Below are 24,092 nucleotides of genomic sequence, written 5' to 3'. Positions count from 1 at the left end.
AGTTTGGAAAGTTTTGAATTGGATATTGGTGACATGAACGCGATTCACGAGCCATTCAAGTCAAAATTTTCCACTTTGAAACATTTAACAAATTTGACAAGAGGAAAGTGCAAGTTGTCGGCATTCAGACAAAGAACATTCGTCAATGTAATTCATTTAGAGTACGTAGACTTATCAACATGTCCTATACTATGGATTTTTAATAACTCTTTGTCAAAGTTGAGAAATCTCCGATACCTTAACGTTTCAAACATGAATTTGTTTATAGACGAATACATTCTACTATTCAAAGAAATAGCATCAACAAACATAAAACAGCTGGTAATAGCAAACACATCTGATTGCGTAATATCAAAATTCCCAGTGTCTGTATTTAAAGTCTTAAATAATACGGGTCTGGAGGAATTTTACCTCAACAATAATGTGTTTTCAGATGCCACAGGAAACCAATGTGAAGAGAGCCTACCTTCTTCCGTCAGACTTTGTCTTTAAACAACCCTAAATGATTCACAAAGCGGTCTCTTTATACTAGTATATCGACAGATTATGTATCCAGTGAAAAAAGTAAAATTTACGGAAATTTGCAAGGAACGTCTGTAATACACTTATCCGCGGATAACATTTATCACGGAAATTTACCCTTTCTGCTTATTTGTGCCTGAAAAGTATTCGGACTTAAAAAAACTTCTATCGAAATTGTTTAAATGACAAAACGTTTGACATAATAGCCAAGTCGGTCGGTTGGACGATTTTCAACCACCTTCTTTGTTTGGTTTTGAGACGAATAATGTTAGTTAAGGCGGATTTCTATAACAACTCAAAGATAAGAATATCACTTCAAAAAGACCAGTACATTTTCATACCTAGTAATTCCGGTGTGTCAATCATAATGCAAATTGAAACTGTATCGAAAGTTTTGAAAAGTTAACCGCACCATTCTATTTTTAAATGTCCAGAGTCAATACATTACAAAAAAAAAACTTAACATATAAAAGACCAGAATATCACAAAGGGAAAAATAAAAGAATTCAAATTTTTGGGACTTTTATCAGGATTCTCTAACCATGTAGCAGCAAAATGTATAGTACTTGATACTATTAAATACATTAAGACAAATGTTATGATAAAATAAACAGTTTTCAAATCAATTTCCGGATTAATTTTATGTTCATGCCCTTTTGTGGATCTGTGGATTCTAGAAAGACGATAGTTTCTTTTGTAGAGTTTTCAACACCCTAATCACTGTTTCCAAACTGTTTTGTTGTATAATAAAACGAGAGTTCCCTACTGTCTTCAGGTGAAACTGCATCTATGCGCCGTTAAACTAAAATATAAAACATTTTTTTAGTTTTCCCCACGACAATAAACACTTATTTCTCCTGTGATTTTTTAGATTACAAACTATGCAATTTTGTGAATATGTGTATCGGTTGAACTAGATCTCTCTGTTTTTCTCTCAGAATTAATTTAAAAGATTTTTCAAACATCAGAAACTGTGTTTTACGCCCCAGGAATAACAGACTATTGGTCCAGTACAGACGAAATTCAATTATGGATACTTTGAAACAGTATTGCTCTATTAAATGTTGGTCAAGACTTTTCAAGATTTCTCCAAGATCACATGAAGGAGATATCTAGTATGAAAAAAAGGTTTGGAAAATGTTCAGTGTAATACAGGGAACAAAACAAAAATGCCTCAAAAGTTAGAAAAATTACGTTAAAGTATATGTTAACATATATATCTAAGATAGGCATATAATGAGATGTCGATGCGTATGAAGAGTTATAGATATTTGTAGACATTTTCATTCAATTGATATTTGTTTTTAATATAACACAATGACAAAGCACAGAATTTTAAATTGTGTTACACAGAATCGCTTGAATGATATTTATAAATAAATAATATAGCCAATCAGATCCGAATTGTAGATTTGAAAAAGATTAAGGGGATACAAATATGGCTTGTTTGATTTGTAGTGTAGCGTGTATTTAACATTTGTTTTGAACTGTAGTGAACTTAGTGCTTGTATTTTGATTTGATTGCAGGTTGAAACGATGGAATAAAATATTATGACCTAATTATTAAGTTATATGTCCAAGTTATACAATATTCTATTTCAACGGACAAAGTTAAGCTATGTTCAACTTCAGATATAAGGTCACATCCATACCAAGTCCTACAAAAAAAACCACTTAACATAAGAGCAACCTAGGACTAGGTCAAACGACACTACAAAAACATCATTCGGTCCAAAACAAAAACCTAACAAAAATCTACATAAATGCATCTAGAGAACCATTAAGTACATGTATTACATCACTCGCCAAAATAATAATTTTTGAAGCAAGTGCATTTTTCAATTATATCTTGTCTACTAGGAAATGACTAGTTTCGTTTTTTTCCAAATTGACAATGCAATTTTTATATCAAGTATGTAAATTTGTAAGTTACTATGACACTTTAGCTAAAATTTGACAAATTGCCGTGATTAAGTTATATCACAGTTAAATACTTAAATTCATACAAAATTGAAGACATTTAGTTGATACTCACTAGCTATACAACTAGGTGTATCGTCATTATTATCTATACACATTTCCTTTTCGTCACATGTTTCTGTTTCACAATCACCATTGTTGAGATCCTGAAATAGATTCATTGAAAAGTAATATATTTTCAACGACTATCGTAATGTTAACTTGTAAAATTCAGTTCTACATTTAAGAAATTAAGAATGAATATAGCATATGATACGACAGGAAAGCTTTATCAAAATTCGGTAGATTTATCGTCTATAAAAATATAAGTTATTATAGATTGCTTTCAAGCAAATGCATACAAATATACACAAAAACAAACAAACAACAAAACGCACATCCTGGCAAACTTTGAATAGTGAAAATTTACGTAAAAAAGGCACACCACAAACATGGCAACATGGCAAAGCAAATATAAATTCTAGCATAAATAAATAAAATGAAAAGACCGAAGTAATATAAACAAACGCACAGTGTATTAAAATATTCATCGCATACTCTGGTGTTGAGCATGAAGCTTGATAAATTATCTGCTATTTTAATGAAGAAAAAAAAAAGAAAATAGATGGACATTACTACATGTGTACAACATAAAATTAAACTACTATACAGCTACAACTAGTACTCTTTTAATACGTCTAACTGTTTACTATTTTACTAACAGTACTACATCTACTACTATACAGAAGTCACTTCTGCTGATAAAATGCCTACTACCTCTTAGCTGCTAATTGAAAACCATGTACCTTAGGCATACTTTTCCGTTCTATGTAGGTGAAGCTTCCAGAACTATCGGTCTTCAGTTGACCCTGATCAGCTTTATCATTGATTTCACACGTGTTTTGTCCGCGATTAAAGTTAATTGACATGCATGGTTGAATCGAAAGACACAAGGTTGCACATTGGTAAAGCGTAGGCATTTTGAAATTCATAATTCGTGATCCCTCTAACATTTTTCCTCTAAACAGTTTCATTGTTGCAATCGAGTGAACAACATAGAAAATCTCAAATAAAAGATATAAAAAAGTAAAGTTGAAATATTTCATGTCTAAAACTATCCTGCTTTCTTTCTGTTCACGCAACACTATCTTGAAATAAAGGTTAAGAATTGGTTGGTCGCTCTACATTTGTAAAAACTGTTATGCAAGTTCTCTTCCAATCAGTGCATATAAAATCGACAATCAATAATCGTTTGAAGATGAATATAAATTATATCTTTAGTAGTTTTCATTTACAATAATCTATATCATTATATAATATTATTAACCATGATTGAAAGAATGTAATTAAATATAGATAAGACAGCAGAAACTTCGTAAATCAATCTTGTAAAATTTTAATGTCAAGTTGACATAATGTACGTCGCATGTTATCAAATTAGAAGAAAAAAATCTGATTCAAAGGAAAAACAATCTGCATTCATGTATTACTTTCTACACTGATTTATAAATAGTCAAGGACAGAGAAAAATACGCAAAACAAATTTCTTATTTTGTTTGCCTATTTTTCTCTTTTCTTTATAATTCATAAATTTGTTTCTGTTCTATTTATCTATTATATTCTATTCTGTATAATATTATCAAAGGTACCAGGATTATAATTTAGTACGCTAGACGCGTGTTTCGTCTACATATGACTCATTCGTGATGATCATATCAAAATAGTTATAGCTAAACAAGTACAAAGTTGAAGAGCATTGAGGATCCAAAGTTCCAAAAGTTGTGCCAAATACGGCTAAGGTAACCTATGCCAGGGAAAAGAAAATTCTTAGTTTTTCGCAAAATTCAAAGTTTTGTAAACAGGACATTTATAAAAAAAAGACCACATAATTGATATTTATGTCAACACCGAAGTGTTGACTACTGGACTGGTGTTTGCCTCGGGGAAGAAACGTCCACCAGCAATGGTATCGACCCAGTGGTGTAAATAGTTATAAAAAATACCACGATTATAATTTAGTACACCAGATGCGCGATTCGTCTACATAAGACTCAATAGTGATGCTCAGTTAAAAAGCCAAACAAGAACAAAGTTGAAGCGCATTAAGTATATCAATATAGGGAGTAGCGAATATTTGGCAAAATTAAGAAAAAATAGAGACGAATGATATAAAAATTAAGAACGAAGAAACGAATGACAACCCATCAAGACAATGTCAGTAACAAATGAAAAATTGAAGATTTCTGATAGATCTTTCAGATTTACAAACAAATGCATCCATTGCTCCTTTTTGTTGTCAACACTTAATTTCGTCGTATTACCTACTGCATCAGTTTTAAAGGCATTATGACAATTTCTATACTATCTATCGTTTTAAGATTTTATTGAGCGCAGACTAGATGAAGTAGAGGGAATCTTGAGCGGTTGCAAGTAAACTTAACCCATACACGTAAAAAAAGGTCTATCTCAGGTAGAGTGAATCATTGAGCGCTCGCAAGCATGTATTATCAACCTTTTCAATAGAGGCCTGTCCTCAGTAGCTTCTTATCCAACCGATGTCTTTGGTAGATATCTGTAGTATCTCAGACAACCCTTGCTTTACAAGATTAACCTATTTTATAAATTGTAAATATGTCCTAATTATCCATGAACTGTGTCACATGGGCATTAAGTAAGCAACAATCAATCACTCATATTGAACAGATTCTGGTGAAAAAGTCTGCGTATTCTCCTATATATCTGTTTCTAAGAATATTTAAAGTGCAGATTTAGAACATGTTTTATGTTATGAACATATTCGCCTGGAAGACTAATTCTTAAAATAATAGAAATTATAAAGCAGGCAAGAGGTCGTTCAGTGTTACTTTTGTTTGACAAGTAACTTTATAATGTATTTACATTTTGTATATGCCTTTTGATTCGTTTTTTAAAATAGTAAAACTCTTAGTATCTTCTCTCATAACGTCAATTTTGCGACAATCAATACTAATCCAAAGCTCTGAAAACTATCAATTATACTCAATTTAAAATCTGACTTTTTCTACAGAAAAGGTATCCATAAAAAAACATTTTTTGTTTGCGTAACGGAAAGCTTACGTTTGAAAGACTTGTAACCCAAATAGTCTAAATGCGCCTGTTCTTCAATTCAAAAAGCTTTTAATCTAAAATAAAACTAAAATCGAATGTCAAAATTCTTGTTTTTGGTCACACAAGATCGTTCTTTAAGAAGAATAAAGTTCAATGTAAAATGTATGAATTCAAACTTAATTCATGGAGTGTAGTCAAAATATTTGTCCTGTAAGCATAACAATTCATGTTATATAATTGTTCTACACATATTAGACACGACGGGTGACATAGTCATGTGGAGGAAAATCTGATTACCATTCTAGAGTTCTTGTTGCTACGGTTTCTATGGTTACGTTGCGTATATATTTCTTGTCTTTTTTTCGTTTTTCTTTTCTCTCCTTAACGTTATCATAGATATAAAATTTAGAAAGGAAATGGGGAATGTGTCAAAGCGACAACAACGCGACCATAGAGCAGACAACAGTCGAAGGCCACCAATGGGTCTTCAATGTAGCGAGAAACTCCCGCACCCGTAGGCATCCTTCAGTTCATTTGTAGAGTATCTACTCATTACAAACTTCAAAACTAAACGCTGACTGTGTTTGTTGTTTAATTTCATATCTATTTGATTGCAAATCTGTCAATTTTGTGTACTTACTTGCTCATGACTTTTTACCGCGTTTGATGAAGGTCAAATCATAAACGTGAGATGTTCGTACTATATCATAGATCAGATTTTGCATTAGTTAACTGATATTTTGTGTGGTGGCAAAACTACATTAATGCACTGCAGTTAATATAAAACTTGACTGTTTTAATGTTTCTTAGGATAGCTGGTGTCCAATTTGCATGTCATTATTATTTTAAGACAAAATGAACTTTCATAATAAAACACTTAACCCAATCTATTAGCTGGTTTTCTGTCTTTGTATACCACGTCTTTGAAATATTAAGAACAATTCACAGGTAGCATGTTGGGATAGTCACTATTGAATTTGTTCAAAGATTGACTACTCTCTTGATTTTTTAGAAACAAAACCTTCGACAGTCTCAGCCGTATTTGGCACAACTTTTTGGAACTTTAAATCCTCAATGCTTTTCAACTTTGTACTTGTTTGGCTTTATAAATATTTTGATATGAGCGTCACTGATGAGTCTTATGTAGACGAAACGCGCGTCTGGGGGTACTAAATTATAATTCTGGAACATTTGATAACTATCAATATTATCGAAATTCATTAGTTTGTAAAAAGTATAATTGTTTAATCTTTTTAAAACATTTTATTACTCATAATAAAATCAACAAAAATACTTAAGCATATATATCAACTAGCTAATAAAAACAAAAAAGTATCACAGAATTTATGAAAGGACGGTCACGGCATTAAAGTTTGTTTGTTATTCATGTTATTATAATTTGACAGCAGCATTTAGCACTGATGTCATTCCATTTGCTGAAACACATCGGACAGATATATATGCAGTTAAATCTCTCAGTGATTTGATCTTTTGAGGAAGTTGGAATTCTAGGAATGTGTTCTTTGTTTCTTGCCACTGTATAATATCAGCGCCACCTAGCGTTGTTCCTGCTGACACCTCATAATACAAAGGTTGATGAACTTTAAAGTGATCTTCCCAAGAGGACGTTAGTGTACGGTTATCTAAAACCAGTTGTAAGTGCGGGTTCTCTGCAATTGTCATAATGTAAATAAGAAAACAAAAAATACTGTAGATGAAAATCAAAGGAACCGATACAAAACATACTGTTCAAATCTATATAGAGAAAATAACAACCATTATGGTTTTAGTTGACCAAAACACATGGTTGTCGTTTGATGCCGTTGATCATATTTTGCACAATCAAATGAGATATACAGAACTTCGAATTGAACAGAATGAAAAATGATATACATTCATTAATTAAACAGATTTTAGAAAATTTAGAAAGTGTTTTTGCGAAATGTATAAAAAAAATAAAGTTTAAATAAAGTTAGCAATACTGCATTGCTAGTCTTTAATACACAAACAAGGTCATGCTGGAATGTGTCATACTTTCTCATAATCATATTATATGTTGTATTCTCAAAACGTAGGTCTTAATACTTATTAATGAGACATTATTTTGTTTGCGTCAAAACTCTTGTACAGTATCAAAGTAATGTTAAATGTTGATGTTAAACAAACTCATTGTAATACCTAAATAAATTAATACTGTGTACAATACTTTAAAGTAATTGTTCCATGCTCTGTAGATGAAATTGGATTATTTGTGTCGTTGAGACAACATTTATGACTGTCTCTATTATAAAAATATTTCACATTTTTGTTGGTACACACGTAGGTCTACTAATTAACACATTTGTTTTAACTTCATAGATTTTAAGTGTACACACCTATCAATGCAGGGACTTTTGATGAAACAACGATATTTGAAGACACAGGTTCGCTCCTAAGATACATTTTGTTTACAGCTTTAATACTAGTGGTAAAGTTTCCAGTCCTAAGATCTAGTCCTTTAAACACACAAAAGGAGGTATCTTGGTCCTCAGCGATTATTGATTTAGAAATCACAGTTGTCTTATCTTTGCTGTGAAAAGTAAGCTGAAAAATAAAAAAAATATTGTTATGTTTGTTTACATTTAAATATAATCAAATCAATATAAATGATATAGTAGTCAAACTGATGACAGTCGTTGCTTTTTCAAATAAATTTTGTTTGGTGTTTAAAATTGAAAAATTAAAAATAAATGCAATTATTCCATGAGTATTGTCATTGTTTGGTATCAAGAAACGGAAACATCATTTAATATACATGCAATACGATAATCTATGGTCATCTGGAGGATATCTACCCTAACAATGTTGAAGAGAATAAAAATCTAAAAATATTCAAACTGGGTTATTATATAAATGTTTTACAAATTTTGAACTACATGTATATGGGTTGCCAATTGACGGAGTGAATACAGGAAAAGGAACTCCCCAACGAAAACACGTTTTTTTTATACTAAATTTCATCTTTGAAAAATCGAAATCCTATCACCCTAATCCACACATAAATAATTCTGATATTTATCATGTTTTAATTCAGGTTGGTCATCTTTGTGACCCGACCAAAGCTAACTTCCATTCAATCAAGATTAATATATTTTTTTAACTACGACTTACAAGGTAGGAATCGACACCTGTCAGATCCTCAAATCCTGTCCATTTTACTCTTACGTATGATGTATCACCCTGATAATGATGTCTAGGGTTATACTCTGTTAATGTATGTGGTAGAATTTCTACTTCAGCAGTCGTTGTATTTGGTGGAAGGTTTGATATTTTAACACCGTTTGAAGACTTAGATGACATTAATCCGGCTTTACTTCTACATCGTAGGGTCACGTGAACCATTTGCATTGATATTTGGCTGCTGGTGAACACTTTTGATACCCTATTTAATCCTTTAACTAATTCTTGGAATGTTTGGATTTCATTGCCGAACGGTTGGTAACCTACAATAAAAACATTGTTTAATTGATTTATTTGTGGTGGACTCGCGTCGCCTCAACACACAAAAAAACTATGTCCTTTGTTTAAAAAGGAAAAGTAAAGTAAAAAATCCTAAAGTAATACAGTATCGTTTTGTTTTTAGTAAAAATTGACGCAAATGACAAACATGGTTTTCAAAAATATCATAAGTTTTGGTTTATATAAACAAATTGACAGCACTATGCCAAATTAAGAATAAGGACGAAAAGACAAATAACATGTTACAAAAAACCCCACAGAAAACTTAAGACTGAGCAACATGAACCACACCGAAAAAAAAACCAACCCCGAACTTAGGTGTTCTAAAAAGACAAGATTTTTCTGGTTCATTATATAAATTAAATCGTTATGTCGACATCTACATGTGTTTAATATAAAATATTTAACAGAGCTTGTCATATTGTATACATGCACTTTTATAGATTTGTAAGTCTTTGTACCATTCGTACACATACTTACCGACTGCCCATTCGCAGACATCAATCCCAGATTCAGAGTCATGTACCTCCCAATTAGCAGATACTTCATTGGTAGTTTGAGCGTCGATGTCAGATCCTAAAACATATAGAAACATATGAGTTCTGTATATATTTCAGTTGATAAATCAATGCATGAATTGTTATCATCACTGTTCGTTTTGTGGCTCTCGCATGCTTATCTTCATTTATGATATATTGAGCTTACATCATCTATATTTTATTATTATTTCTCCTTTTTTTTTTTATATATATGTCTTCCTACTTGGGATGGGAAACACATGTCTTTAATGATGAAATGGTGTTGTTTCGCATTGCAAATTAAAGACCCATACCAACCTTTTCTCCACTTTACTCAAAATTACTGAATGGAATTATCCAATCAAATTCAATCTAAATTTTGTTTGTGCATAATTTTATATTAAAATGTTTTGCATTATTTTCTTTCATTTTGAAGACGACGTATTTTGTGTCATGTGTACTATTGTTTTTCTGTTTGTCTTTTTCATTTTTAGCCATGGCGTTGACAGTTTGTTTTAGATTTACTAGAACACACCCGCGAAATCGCGGGCATTCAGAGCGGAGTTAAAAGTATGTAAAGTGTTGTTAGAAGTTTTATACCTCCTCCTTCATTTCCAAAATTCCGAATTTTTGGTTTTCTATCAATTTCAATATGAACATACATTTAGTATGTTATGAGCATTTAAGTAAGGAGCCTGTAGTTCGGTGGTTGTCGTTTGTTTGTGTGTTACATATGTGTTTTTTGTTCCTTTTTTGTACATAAATAAGGCCGCTAGTTTTCTCGTTTGAATTTGTTTACATCGTCATTTCGGGGCCTTTTAAAGCTGAGTATGCGGTATGGGCTTTGCTCGTTGTTGAAGGCCGTACGGTGACCTATAGTCGTAAATTTCTGTGTCATTTTGGTCTCTTGTGGAGAGTTGTCTCAACATGGCAATCATACCACATCTTTTTTTTGTAATCAATGAATTTTGTAAAATATTTAATGAATGGAGAATTTCAGAAAAGGTATCAAAAGTTCACATGAATAATTTTGTATCTGTATATTACTATATAAATAAAGTGTATTTACTTTCAATTCTTAGTTTAGTAATCGATCCATGGTGGTCAGTTGACATAGTATACAGACCCTCTCCATTTAATAAACTCTGAACAGAATTAAAATACTTTATTCGTACTATTTGTTTGTTCAAAGTATACAGAAAAACGCAAACCGGAAGTATAATCTGACTTAAAATTTCGTCCAATGACGGGACAATATCCGGATGCCTTTTTTCTCGTTTTTCTCCCAAAATAACTCAATCTGAATAATCATATGAATGGATGACAAATGCGACTATGCACTGTACATATAGGACACAGAGTCGTGTTGATTAATTTATTGTGGAAAGAAGAGAAGCGACACCAAAAATGAGGTCTTCTCGTTTAATAGTATAGATGAGTTTGACTGTCCCTTTGGTATCTTTCGTCCCTCTTTTTTTGATATAAACTTAAATCAAATACATCAAATATTTTACAAAGATTAACATTTGATTCTATTTTTTTCATTTACAAACCTATTCCATCATATATAAAATCTATATACGGTGGCGTTAAGTCAACAAGCAGGTCTTCAGCATGCACCTCGTGTCTCAATCCTGCAGCATTTGTAGCGATGACAGTGATATGAATGACTGACGTATGGGCTAAGCTGACGTTGTAGTTGTAAGCAAAATTATTCAGACCGACACTAGTGAATCCTTGGACTTCTGTACTCCCTTCTGTATAGCCTTTAAATAAATATGATTTCTTAAATGTGTTAGTGCATTGAATAATGAATAGAAAGCATTCCTGATTTAGCATTTGTTTTCGGAAAAATATTTTACGTAGCTACAATGCCACCTTGTACAGTTGGCGTCAACATTTTTAGGTTTTATTTTTATCTATATAAGTTAAAAAAAATATATGTTTACAATGAAATTACACATGATAGTTTTCAGTTTGTGAAATTTTAAATTCTATGATTTCTATTTACCAACAGCCCACATGTAATCTATTATCGGACTCTCTGGATCAACAAAATTCCAAGATGCATGGATCGACGACCATTGATGCAAAGCAACCACATGTGCGTGAATATGTTTGCCATTTTCATTTTCATCACTATGATGATGAAAAATGGTCCTCTGAACTTTCAAATCATCGAACAAAATGCCGGTATGACCAGTCATACTTCCAATACTGATTGTTGCTTCGAAAGTAAAGGCACGGAAATAGAATGTGTGGTGATGCCAGTTTAATTCTTTAGAGGAACTACCGTGTTTGTCATGCTTTGTGTAGACCATGAAGACGTGTCTTTTATCTCCAATTTCTACATATCCTTCTTTATTAGCTAAAACAGCCCCAAGTATGGGTGGATGAGCGGTTACAAAAGTAACACGGAATAAATGTCCAGCTTTTAGATTACTTAATGTTTGTGATATTTGGCCTTCGACAAATACGAAGGATCTTCCGTCTATTGCTAGATTTTTATCGGACTTTAAGACACTCACGCAGCTCCCTATTGAACTATTCCATTCAGAGGCACGTACAATATAATTGCATAAATTGATATTGGTTATATTATCCCAGTCAATAGGTACACCACCGTCTGTATCCTCAAATGAAGGATTTTCAGCTTTATTATGATCTAAATGTTCCATTAAAGTAGGTTCTGGATGTGTAGAGTCAACCATGATGCCATTTGATTTTACAGTTTTAGATTTATGTCCTATAACATCCATTGCGTAAACAAGACTCTCGATTTCAGCTCCTGCATTAGAAAATAAATTGATTATCATATATATTCATAATGTTGAAATTTGTTTATAATTTCTTTAAATCCCAATATATATTTTATCTTATAAAAATATACTTGAAATATTGTGAAATAGAACATTTTTTAAAATTGAATTTCTCAACTCAACATCGAATGCCTATTAATTTGCATGGTATAATACATTGTACTAGACTAATTTATAGAAACAAGACGTTGATAATTTTTTATATTTAATCCGTAATCTAACATTAACATAATAAGATATACGAATATGTGGTATGAGTGCAATGAGACAACTCTCTATCCAAGTCACAATCTGTAAAACTAAATTATAGGTCAAAATACGGAATCCTGGCTCACACCGAACAGCCAGCTATAAAGGGCCCAAAAATGACAAGGGTAAAAACCGTTAAAATAATGAATGCCACCAAGTAGAGAAAACAAACCACAGTTAAATGGAGAACAGATTGTTTTTTACCTGTATGGATGCGTGAACTGTTATAAAAAAACCAACAAAATGCCACCAAGTAGAGAAAAAAACACAGGTAAATGGAGAACGGAAATAATTTTTTACCTGTATCAATGCGTGAGCTGTTAATAATTCTGGATACAGAATGATGAACTCCAACGTTTTCCCAGTCTCTAACATCACATGTTGCAGTTTTAGATTTAGTTTGTACACACCATATGTAATGTGTTATTCCAGAATCTCGATCAGAAAAGCCGTGCCATGAAGCCCCGGTAACATCTGAATTGTTCTGGTAATCAATGTCGTGTATACCTATTGGTGAAAAATAAAGCATAAATAGATATTTGTCCACAGCACAAATATCGTCTACGAGATCAATATCATTTAGCAACAATTTAAAAGAGTTTAGTACGTTTTATAGACTGATTTTGTTTGTGTATTTTTAATTCTCTGAAAGTCCCTTTATCTAGTTCGAAAGCTACTGCTGAGATCTTTCAGACTATTTTAACCCCAAAAAGGTATTATGTGTCTATCTTAGACGTAAAACGAATGTGGATGATGAATACTATAAAACATTAATTTAACCACCAAATTCTATAAAGTGCATGTGGTCTTTGTTCTGCATCAAGAATAAAATGGCGCTTTTGATCTTTTTTGACAAGTGTTGATAAGGCAAAAATATACACTAAACCAACCAAAAACTGTGACAGATTGTCAATCATGATACAGTCTGATATTTTTTGTTGATTATTTTTAATAATTGGATATAAGTATAAATATATCTATTGATATACATACCAACATAAAATTGAGAATGGAAATGGGAAATGTGCCAAAGAGACAACAACCCGACCATAGAAGAAAAAAACAGCAGAAGGTCACCAACAGGTCTTCAATGTAGCGAGAAATTCCCGCACCCGGAGGCGTTCTTCAACTGGCCCCTAAACAAATATATACTAGTTCAGTGATAATGAACGCTATACTAATTTCCAAATTGTACACAAGAAACTAAAATTAAAATAATACAAGACTAACAAAGGCCAGAGGCTCCTGACTTGGGACAGGCGCAAAATTGCGGCGGGGTTAAACATGTTTGTGAGATCTCAACCCTCCCCTATACCTCTAGCCAATGTAGAAAAGTAAACTCATAACAATACGCACATTAAAATTCAGTTCAAGAGAAGTTCGAGTCTGATGTTAGAAGATGTAACCAAAGATAATAAACAAAATGACACTAATACATAAATAACAACAGACTACTAGCAGTTAACTGACATGTCAGCTCCAGACTTCAATTAAACTGACTGAAAGATTATGATTTCATCATATGAACATCAGGCACAATCCTTCCCGTTAGGGGTTTAGTATCATACCATCATAACATATATGAGAAGAACATAACAACGTATATTCTCAAATATTTATTGCGTCTTATTGCAGTTACCTCATGTTTTATTGATTTGAATCACATTTTACCCACCTATACCATCGTAGACAGTGCCAGTAACTGGTGGCTGAGAGTCTACCATGATACCGTCTGATGATTCAGTAGCATGGATTCCAGAGTAACTGTATCCTACAACATTACTGTAAAATACTTTTCCTGGAGATAATGGCACTCGGCTGATGTTATGAGACGTTATTGATCCTGGTAGATCCAATTCCACTTCATGTATGTCGTGACCTTTAACGAAATTCCAGTTCAATTAGTATCATCTACATAAAATTATTAATCAATGGGTCTTTTTATTAAGACAAGTAGGAGTGTTTGAAGGGAAGTAGGGTAATAAAACTCATAAGAAAAATAAGACGCAATCATAAAGAAATGATGACAATTGAACAATTAAAACCATTCTTTGTAATTGAAAACATTGGCTCACTTTTTTGACAATACTGAGGAAATTTGTTTGGGTCATACATACAAGTATCTTCACTTACATCTAGCAATTGACAATGAGGGTCGGTTGAAAACAAAATTTTACGACAAAAGAGATGATTTCAGCTTTCCAATTGTTAACTTTCCATTTCTAAGTAGCAACATTCCAGCAGCACCTGCAAACGGGGTATATATCTCCCAATTGATACGATATTCCCGTGCTTGCATTTCCTATCATGATTTTCTTGATAGAGGGTTACTGCTCACAAGGAAGCTATTAAACCAACAGTTCCAAATGGTGAAGTTGAAATCATCCCTTCGTAAATTTTACGGACGCCATCACGAGTTGGCTGACCGTTATGGAATAACCGTTTCACAAATGATATCGGATATGTTCCTTGTGTCGTAACTACAATCCCCTTCCCTTTCATGAATGTGACCTACCGAATTAGACTATTTACCGGGTTTGTAATCACATAAGCAACACGACGGGTGCCACATGTGGAGCAGGATCTGCTTACCCTTCCGGAGCACCTGAGATCAACCCTAGTTTTTGGTGGGGTTCGTGTTGTTTATTCTTTAGTTTTCTATGTTGTGTCATGTGTACTTTTGTTTTTCTGTTTGTCTTTTTCATTTTTAGCCATGGCGTTGTCAGTTTGTTTTAGATTTATGAGTTTGACTGTCCCTTTGGTATCTTTCGTCCCTCTTTCCAATTATAATAAAGATATACCTCCTGGATATGTACTCAGATACACTTTAAACTTGTCAATAATCTTAGCATCATCCTTAAACACATTTGTCCATCTGATTGTAAACGGAGCTCCAGGTTTAATATAATCTATATCCTTCTTCCAGTAACCAGGTATTTGTTCCACAACCTGAAGTAACATATTTAAAAATAAAACATAAAGTTGTGAGTTCAAATATACCTTAGGTACGGATTCCCTCGGTTTGAAAACTAACAAAAAACCTTTTTACAAATAATTTTAGTTAAAAAAACGTCTACAACATTTAAATGGTATATCTGTTCTATCATAAGTAAACCCTAAATCATTTTAAGGGAGAACACACCTAATATTAAACGATCTAAACGTCCTTTCCTTCCGTTGTCTAATTTTTGAAATCATGCAAATTTAAATCTTGAACATGTTTCGTATCACTAACACTTTTTTCAAGCAGTCTTGTACAACAAAAATCACAGTTGTCTCTGTTTGAATTTTATTACCACAGCAATATATTCCTTTATGATGACAGTCTCCGTTTAATGTTACAATGCACTATTTAATTATAAAGATAAAGGTGAGAAGGCAAAGTATATTTCAAATGAATTTTTTTTTCTCCATAACAAAAGATTGAACTACAAACCGCTGCTCCTTTTATTTTTCGTCTTGGTAGAGGAGTTGACATAACTAATATTCCATCAGTTTTAAAAACAGCATATGTATCGTCATCATACCATACTCGTACAAACATTGCATACGATACTGGTGATTCCTTTAACCGTTGACCTATATTTAAAAATCAATAAATCTTGCAAATTCAATAGAATAAGTGATCACACAGTTGAATATATAAAATACAATAAAGTGTAACAATTTTCTTTATGTCCACCACTCTTAATCTATTTTGTTCATAAGTTCTGTTTTCCTCTGGCAATTGTTTGTTCAGTCCAATGTCAATACTACTCATTTGTAATGTTTGGAAGTCCACGCGATTCCGCGGCTATTACGATTCCCTTTTCATATAGTCATTATCATTTTGATATTAATTTCTGGTAATATTAATGACATTGAATACTTTATTTCAAGATTAATTTAATAGTACAAAAATTTACCTCGTTTGATATTCAATATTGCCTGGTTTGTTTGTCCTGCATGATGCCAGACATCGTCATTTAAATTGTCAAAGACGCCTTCCGGTTCATCTTTATCTGTATATCCTGCTGTCCATTCATACCTTAAACATTTTGAATATTTTGAATACATGAATTTCCTGTGTTGCCCCGCCTTCCCACGCGAGCTGATATATTAGTATGTCTGATTCTAAGATGAATTATAATAATCTATCAAAAAAGAGTTCTTGTGTCTTTATTCAACGAGAAAGCGAAATGTTATATTCAGATAATAATCATATAATCACTTACCAATAAGTAATTGGATTTAAAAAAAGAAGGCCATGACTGCTTTAAAATCACTAAAATTTCGATCGTTTTTTGTTGTTCATACAAACACATTTTTTTCAATTAAAATAAGTTGACACATGACAGTTATGTTTGATTCACAGCACTATGTATTCCTTTGTATATATAACAAGGTTTTTTTCAGACCAAAAAATTGCATTTGTGTAATTGCACTACATTATACGTTTAACTATAATAATCTATGAATTACTCGATTCCTGTTATTTTGAATGATTTGTGTTATATTTACCACAATGGCCTCAATCCCTGAGCTTGTACTACATGCCATTTGGCTGCCAGAGCGACATTTGATGGCGTATACTTCACATCACTAAAGGGAGACGATTCCTGAATATTTGTTATATCATATATGCCTAACAAGTTGTTAGTATTTGCTGAAATACAAATGTACTAAATGCAAACACATATTACAATATACCGTATATATTTTGAGGACTACTTGTTGCCCTTTATATATTAAGTCAATTTTTAGTTCAATGCATGGAGCAGTTAGGCATATAACTAGCATCATAAGTTACAATGTTAAGTTTTCTATCCGTTACGGTATTTGACGTCGAAGCAAGTTTTACGATGTATGCAGTTTCTGAAAGTGTGTTCAAAAACTTTTGAAAGCGTAGAAAAAAAAATCAAAATATATCTGACTAATAAATGTGAAAGCCAGAAACGAGTTTCTTCTAAAACTAAATAATCATCGAAACTGGAATAAAAATCAGTGCCATGAAATCATCTCTGAGTAGAAATCTTGCGTGTCTTCCATTGTAATAAACTGATCATTTGGATGCAGATTGCACATCCTTTGACATTTAAAAAATAAGATGTTTATTTTGAAATTATAATACCTTTGGTCACATCATTACATGCTCGTTTTGAACATCGTTGTCCTTGAGCAGCACAAACACAATGTCCTTGACACGTGACCGCTGAACATCTCCTTATCAATTCTAATGAACCTCCGGGTACAAGTTTAAATTGAGAATGTATCATTCTGCTTGGTAATCCAATCTGTAATTAACCATGTAAATAGCTATAATGCTCCATTTTTACTGAATTTTAAGTAACCTTTACCCTAGGTGCGTTTTTAAGCGAACTAAACTGTTATTATACTTCTTTTGTATATTTATTGTTGATTTTTATTAGTAAGTTCTATATTATTATTTTGAAGTATTCATGATTAGATATTTTATAATTGTGTGTACATATTTAATGAGTTTTAAATCATGTAATGCATGACTATGCGTTTTTATAAATAACATTTTCCTTCAGTAGAACTGTTATAGCTTTTATTTGTATATACAGTGTCTCGTAAGTCTTTATAGGTTGGGTATTGATTTTTTTTATGATGTAGTTATGTAATTTAATGTAGATCAATATGTGACACTTTAATAAACTATTATTTATCTTATCTTATCTTATCATACGTTAAGCATGTTAAGTTGCAATCATAATTTTTGAAATTCATCTATAGTGATCAAAGTTCATATACAAATTTGAAGTATTATCAATAACATATGAGAAAAAAAAATTAGAAAAAAGAGTGTTGGGTAGATGACAGGTTGAATAACAGATGTTGTTATTTATGTATTATTGTCATTTTGGTTATTTTCTTTTGTTTCCTATTCTGACATCGTACTCGGACTTCTCTTAAACTGAGTTTTATTGTGAGTATTGTTTTGCGTTTGTTTTTCTACTTTGGCTAGAGGTATAGGGGGTGGGTTGAGATCTAAAAAAAAATATATTTTACCCCGCCGCAATTTTTGCGCCTGTCCCAAGTCAGGAGCCTCTGGCCTTTGTTAGTTTGGTATGATTTTTAATTTTAGTTTCTTGTGTATAATTCGAAGTTTAGTATGACGTCCATTATCACTGAACTAGTATGCATATTTGTTTAGGGGCCAGCTGAAGGACGCCTCCGGGTGCGGGAGTTTTTCTGCTGTTGTCTGCTCTATGGTCAAGTTGTTGTCACTTTGACACATTCCCCATTTCCATTCTCAATTTTATTAGATATTACCCTTCGACAAAACTGAAAACTTAAATTTTTCAATTCCAACTTTCTACTTTTACTTTGCGGTATCACATCATAACAATCACATATGAGTGTCGATCTCCCTGTTGATGTGAAAGTCCAAATCTAGAATTTCTTAACTTGAGTTCCTTATGAGTGTAGGGATCTGTGTAACATGTTTTGTGCACCGTTTACGTTTTTGCTTTGTACGTTTATCCATGGTGTAACTGGGCGGATAACGACAGAACCGCACACACATTCGCTTTTTACCTAACATCGATAAAATAAATGTTGGCAAAATGGCAATGGAAGCGTCCCCACCAACGCTTTATCTTGGATTCTGAACTTGCTGGTGTTATTTTATATCAAATTGAATGTCCTGTTACATAAAAAAAAACTGATTGTAATCACATTTTACCTGGTTGACCGCCCAAACGCTTACAAACACATGCTCAAATTTTGCCAAGTTTTTAGTATCTACTTCAAATGTCTGGACATATCCTTCATCATACTTGTCGACTCCCGATTGGTTATGTAAAAACGCTTGTGGTGAACCAAATACCTAAAGTGGAATTGTTTTTATACATATAACAACATGAAAAGCAAATTTCAACTTAAGTGAATTATTAAAAATTTAGTCTTATTTTCTAAGAATGGTCATCGGTATAACATCTGTACTAATAAAACTATTACATTACCCTTTTGTTCTTCAGTAAATTGTGAGAATACGGACAATAGACCTCAATATTAGAAATGAGCTTTTTACCTTATTGAAATCATCTGTCATATACTTGCTGCCAAGGGATACAAAGTACTTGTCTATTCCAGTATGAAGATCTGTGAATCCTAACCATGACAGCCAAAGCTTATACCTTGACCAAGTCATCCAGCCATCAACATGGCGATGAAGATTTGCAGCATGATCAGTCTTTATCGCAAACATGCCTAATAAAAATAAGTGAGCATGTATTATACTTGTACTTTCATTTTGTCGATAATTGGAAAGAAATAACTTAATTGCTTCGAATGTAAATGTTCATGGAAAAGACTCCATAGACTTAATTTATAAATATCATAACATATCTTATTTCCTTTTATAAAGAGGAAGAAGAATTTTTCAAAGTTTTTAATTTACCTGGAGTTGGTGGAGAGCTGTCTATCATGATCCCTTTAGATTCGGCTTCAACACACAGTTTTGCACCATTACAAACTATGAGTTTTACCGTATAATTCCCGCCATCATGTAAATCAAGTTGTGAAAATGTATACTCTCTCACTATACCATTTAACTGCAAAACAAAACATAGACAATATGCAGATTATTCTTGTTCATTTTGAAAAAAGTCAACTTTGCAATACGTCTTTTGTCATCTTTATCTGCATTTACAGATATTCCACACTGCTTGTTTAAGTTACTCCTCTGGACATACGTTATAAACGGAAGGCACTTGACCATTGTTTTTATGTGATATGAAATCATGTTATTTTCTTCTTCTCTTCATTTCTTATTTTGTTCTTTAATTTCAGAATAAAGTACTTCTCGATTGCACAATAAATCACCAGAAACGATCGCACACTAAAACACAGTTTCTTTACGTTGTTGTATTTACCTCAGTTGAAGATGTATTGAACTCGCCTCCTTTGTGTGCTGCAATGGAGACGTACTGTCGCTGTATATATGATTCTTTGTCTTCTACCTCCCAATGTATTTGTATAGTACTTCTAAATACTACAGAATTGTCTTTTATTGAACCATAATCTGTTGACATGTAAGGTTTCACCTTTATCAACGGTGGTGAGTCGTCGATGAGGAAACCGTTTGAATTGGCTTCTGTACTTAGTCCTGCATATCAAAAGGTATATGTAATATTTCATTAAAGTTTAGGTAAACTAACAAAATAAAATAATTCGGAATAGAGTAAGAACATGAAGAAAAAAATTAATACACATTGCATGTCACAGAAAAGAAACATATTCGTCGTCATCTTTACATCAAATACAATTTTTTTTTCTGAATTAAACCAAAAATATGATGATCTGTTTTATTTGTTGAAATATTCAATATATCAAAGCAGAAAACACACATTATCATTTTAACATATTGAACAAAAGGCTAGTTTGTTATTTTTGGACAGGAATATTGTATTAATCAATTTTACAGAAATAAATCAACAGTACATACCCGCTTTATTATACGCTTTTACTGTTACATAAATACGCTGTCCTCTTGGTAGTTTATGTAGTAAATCTGGTTCCATTAATATATCAGAGCGTGGTAAATGTGTGGATTTTACAATATCATCTGATCCTGGTTTTGTTCCGACTCGCCATGCAAATTTGTCTATGTCTGAATGGGGATCTGTAAATCCATACCATTTTGCAGAAATGTAATTTCTGTGTGAAATAGGTAAGAACAAAAAAACAGGTGATAAAACTGGAGATTACAAATAAACTCATCTAAGAAACCAAGATTTATGTTTGTACGCCAGACGTGCATTTCGCCTACAAACGATTGGAATAAAAAATCGAAAAAAGCCAAATAAATTACGAAATTGACAAGCACTGATAACCCAAAATTGAAAAAGGTTTTGACAAGCACAGCTAGACTAATATTTTCCTGGGGTAGAAAATCGCGAATATTTCTAATCATCCAAAGTTTTATTAACAGTTAATTAATGATTGTGAAAATATTAATGATAATTCATGTAATTTACACAGAAGTATTTACTACATGGCTTTTTATATATTCGGGGAAAATGTATCAATTACAGTGCACTATCATATTGTTTATGTATAACATATTACAGCAGAATAACAACCCAAAGTTTTAGGTCTGTGGTTTTAACAATATGCAAACGTTTTGAATATATATAGAATAATAGGTAGTTAAGATGTTCCACGTGATATAGTCAGTATCAAAAACTGAACTCCCTATTATTCTGTTTATCGGTAATTATGACGTCACACAATGTATTGCCTAATATTTTCAGTGATACAGCCCGGTACGTTGATACTCGAAAATATTAGGCAGTAAGATCAAAGGGAAAATATACGAATTACCGATAAACAAATATATCATGGTGATACATCTGCATTTAGAATATAGTAGAGTGCCCTCGACCAATGAAAGTGCAGAATTATGTGTTCCTTTATTGTAATTAAGAATGAATAAAAATCATGTTCTAAGTAAGGATCTCGGCCTATTAACAGTTCAAAACAAAGAATATCTGACCAGAACACAGTTTTATAGATTGAAAGTTGAATCTCGAAACAAACAAACATGATCAAAATAATTTCAAATATTGCTTGTGCATTACAATAGATAATGTTTGTGTTATTATGTTAAAAATTAGATCCTCCACCAAAAATAAATCTGCATCTTTTACGCTTATCAAAACTCTTATTACTGTATTTGCAGTTAGTATGAATATTCATTTCCAATATACCGGTACATACAGGAAATACAATTTACTTTAGAATTTCCGGATACTATAAAAACATTTTTTTAACATTTGAATTTTAGTTTATTGAGTAGTACGAATGTATCTGATGTAAAGAGTGGGAGCTGGAATAAAATTGGCTGTGGAACAGATTTTGAATTTTTAAATCGAACTGTAAATAAATGAGGAAAAAAACCCTTAAACACAATTAGAAAACATACTCTTAAACAGGAAACGTATTCAGAATTTCTACCATGTCATTGTTTACAAAATTGTGTCTAAAACACAATTTATTCAAATTTCCAGACATCACCATGACCAACACATAAATGAAATGCCTCAAAGGAAAGTCCACCTAATAATAAACATTGCACCGAGCCTTTTGCACTTTACTATATTCTAAGTTTGTAAGAGAACAACAATCCTTTTCATCATAGTAAGTACTCGCTAACAGTCGTACTTAATTATGACGGAAGGGATTATCATTCTCTTACATATACTTGTACATTGAAGAAATATAGAAAAAAAAATCTCTTGAAATCTGTTAAGCTGACTGACCTCAATGACTGATATTCCAAGTCATACACATCTACACCGTCTAGCACTATTCCTTGTGTTGGTGGACTGTTGTCAATAATAACACCGTCTGACGTCACAGATGTACATATTTCAGCTGTATTACATGCTGTGATAGTAGTATAGTATCGGATTCCAGATCCCAAATGCATATGACAGAGGGTAAAATCTGACAAAAAACCATAGTACTTTAAAGGTCAGACACATCAGAAAAAGAAATAACATAAAAGGCGTATGCATTAATCTATCACGCCACATTTCAATTCAACAACGATGTACAACTTATCTTGCAACAACTTTTTGTCATTTTTTTACAAATAGCTGTTTGCATGAAAGGCATTTTTGCTCATATCAATCTCTACAAAATATCTGAGGAAAACACAATATTCATATTATGTAAATTTCAAATACGAACCGACTGTTATGGTTATGTCTTTTTTGTTTCAAAAATGTCAGACGTATTTCTTTATATCATTGTATTCTTTGAGAAAGAAGGATTTAACGGCCTTGACATGCATTGTGATTCACTTGACTGATGAATAGCGATTTTGAACGTTGATACCTCAATGATGCAGTTGAACAGTATATTTGAACTTGGAGAAGCTTCAATTATGTTAATCACAACATTAATCCACAAAACTTGTCCCACCCAGATCCTCTCTTATTTGATGTTGAATATTAAGGCCAGTGGTACCAATAACCAGGTTGCTATCCCTTTGGGCCCAAACCTAATGCTGAAGAGTTACAATGCAGGTAGGCACGTAATTTACACTAATCAGAGTTAATTAGCGGGACAAAGACATAAGCTAACTGGTTATTGTATTAAGTACAAACTGAACAAACACAGGTTTGGGAGAAGAATCACAGTTTAATATTTTCTTCGCATATCAATACGCAATAAACATATTTACAAAGAAAGCAAAATCACATTGAAAAACTGTGGTACTCCATACAAGAAGTACATAAAAACTGTGAGTTCTTTGAAACATTACTACTCTACTAATTAAACAATATAAAGTATGCATAGATTTTACAAATGCAACAATATCTGTATTATACATATGTATATAGCAAATAACAATAAATGTCCACTAGGGAGTGGTGGGTGGGAAGAAATTATTTTCCCGAAAAATATAAAATGACTACTACAAGCA

At 32.3% G+C, this 24,092-nt stretch overlaps 1 protein-coding gene across 1 annotated transcript in view; it reads right to left on the bottom strand.

Moving 5' to 3' along the window:
- Positions 1-6,792: 6,792 nt before the first annotated feature.
- LOC139529870 (uncharacterized) overlaps positions 6,793-24,092 on the bottom strand; it is a 29,716-nt gene continuing 12,416 nt past the window's right edge. Inside the window, exons 15-33 of the mRNA XM_071325807.1 lie at positions 22,921-23,107; positions 21,105-21,316; positions 20,533-20,765; positions 20,058-20,211; positions 19,689-19,867; positions 19,341-19,484; positions 17,763-17,925; positions 17,153-17,297; positions 16,558-16,679; positions 16,089-16,231; positions 15,454-15,601; positions 14,328-14,531; positions 12,953-13,159; positions 11,596-12,372; positions 11,138-11,350; positions 9,547-9,642; positions 8,719-9,050; positions 7,944-8,151; positions 6,793-7,238 (exon numbers count right to left, since the gene is read on the bottom strand). Of these exons, the coding sequence (XP_071181908.1) occupies positions 6,961-7,238; positions 7,944-8,151; positions 8,719-9,050; positions 9,547-9,642; positions 11,138-11,350; positions 11,596-12,372; positions 12,953-13,159; positions 14,328-14,531; positions 15,454-15,601; positions 16,089-16,231; positions 16,558-16,679; positions 17,153-17,297; positions 17,763-17,925; positions 19,341-19,484; positions 19,689-19,867; positions 20,058-20,211; positions 20,533-20,765; positions 21,105-21,316; positions 22,921-23,107 (4,145 nt within the window). The 3' untranslated portion in view covers positions 6,793-6,960. The remainder of the gene's footprint in view (positions 7,239-7,943; positions 8,152-8,718; positions 9,051-9,546; positions 9,643-11,137; positions 11,351-11,595; positions 12,373-12,952; positions 13,160-14,327; positions 14,532-15,453; positions 15,602-16,088; positions 16,232-16,557; positions 16,680-17,152; positions 17,298-17,762; positions 17,926-19,340; positions 19,485-19,688; positions 19,868-20,057; positions 20,212-20,532; positions 20,766-21,104; positions 21,317-22,920; positions 23,108-24,092) is intronic.

This window comes from Mytilus edulis, chromosome 7 (assembly GCF_963676685.1).
Source record: "Mytilus edulis chromosome 7, xbMytEdul2.2, whole genome shotgun sequence".
NCBI classification, from domain to species: Eukaryota; Metazoa; Mollusca; class Bivalvia; order Mytilida; family Mytilidae; genus Mytilus; species Mytilus edulis.
This window is presented reverse-complemented; position numbering and strand designations above follow the sequence as displayed.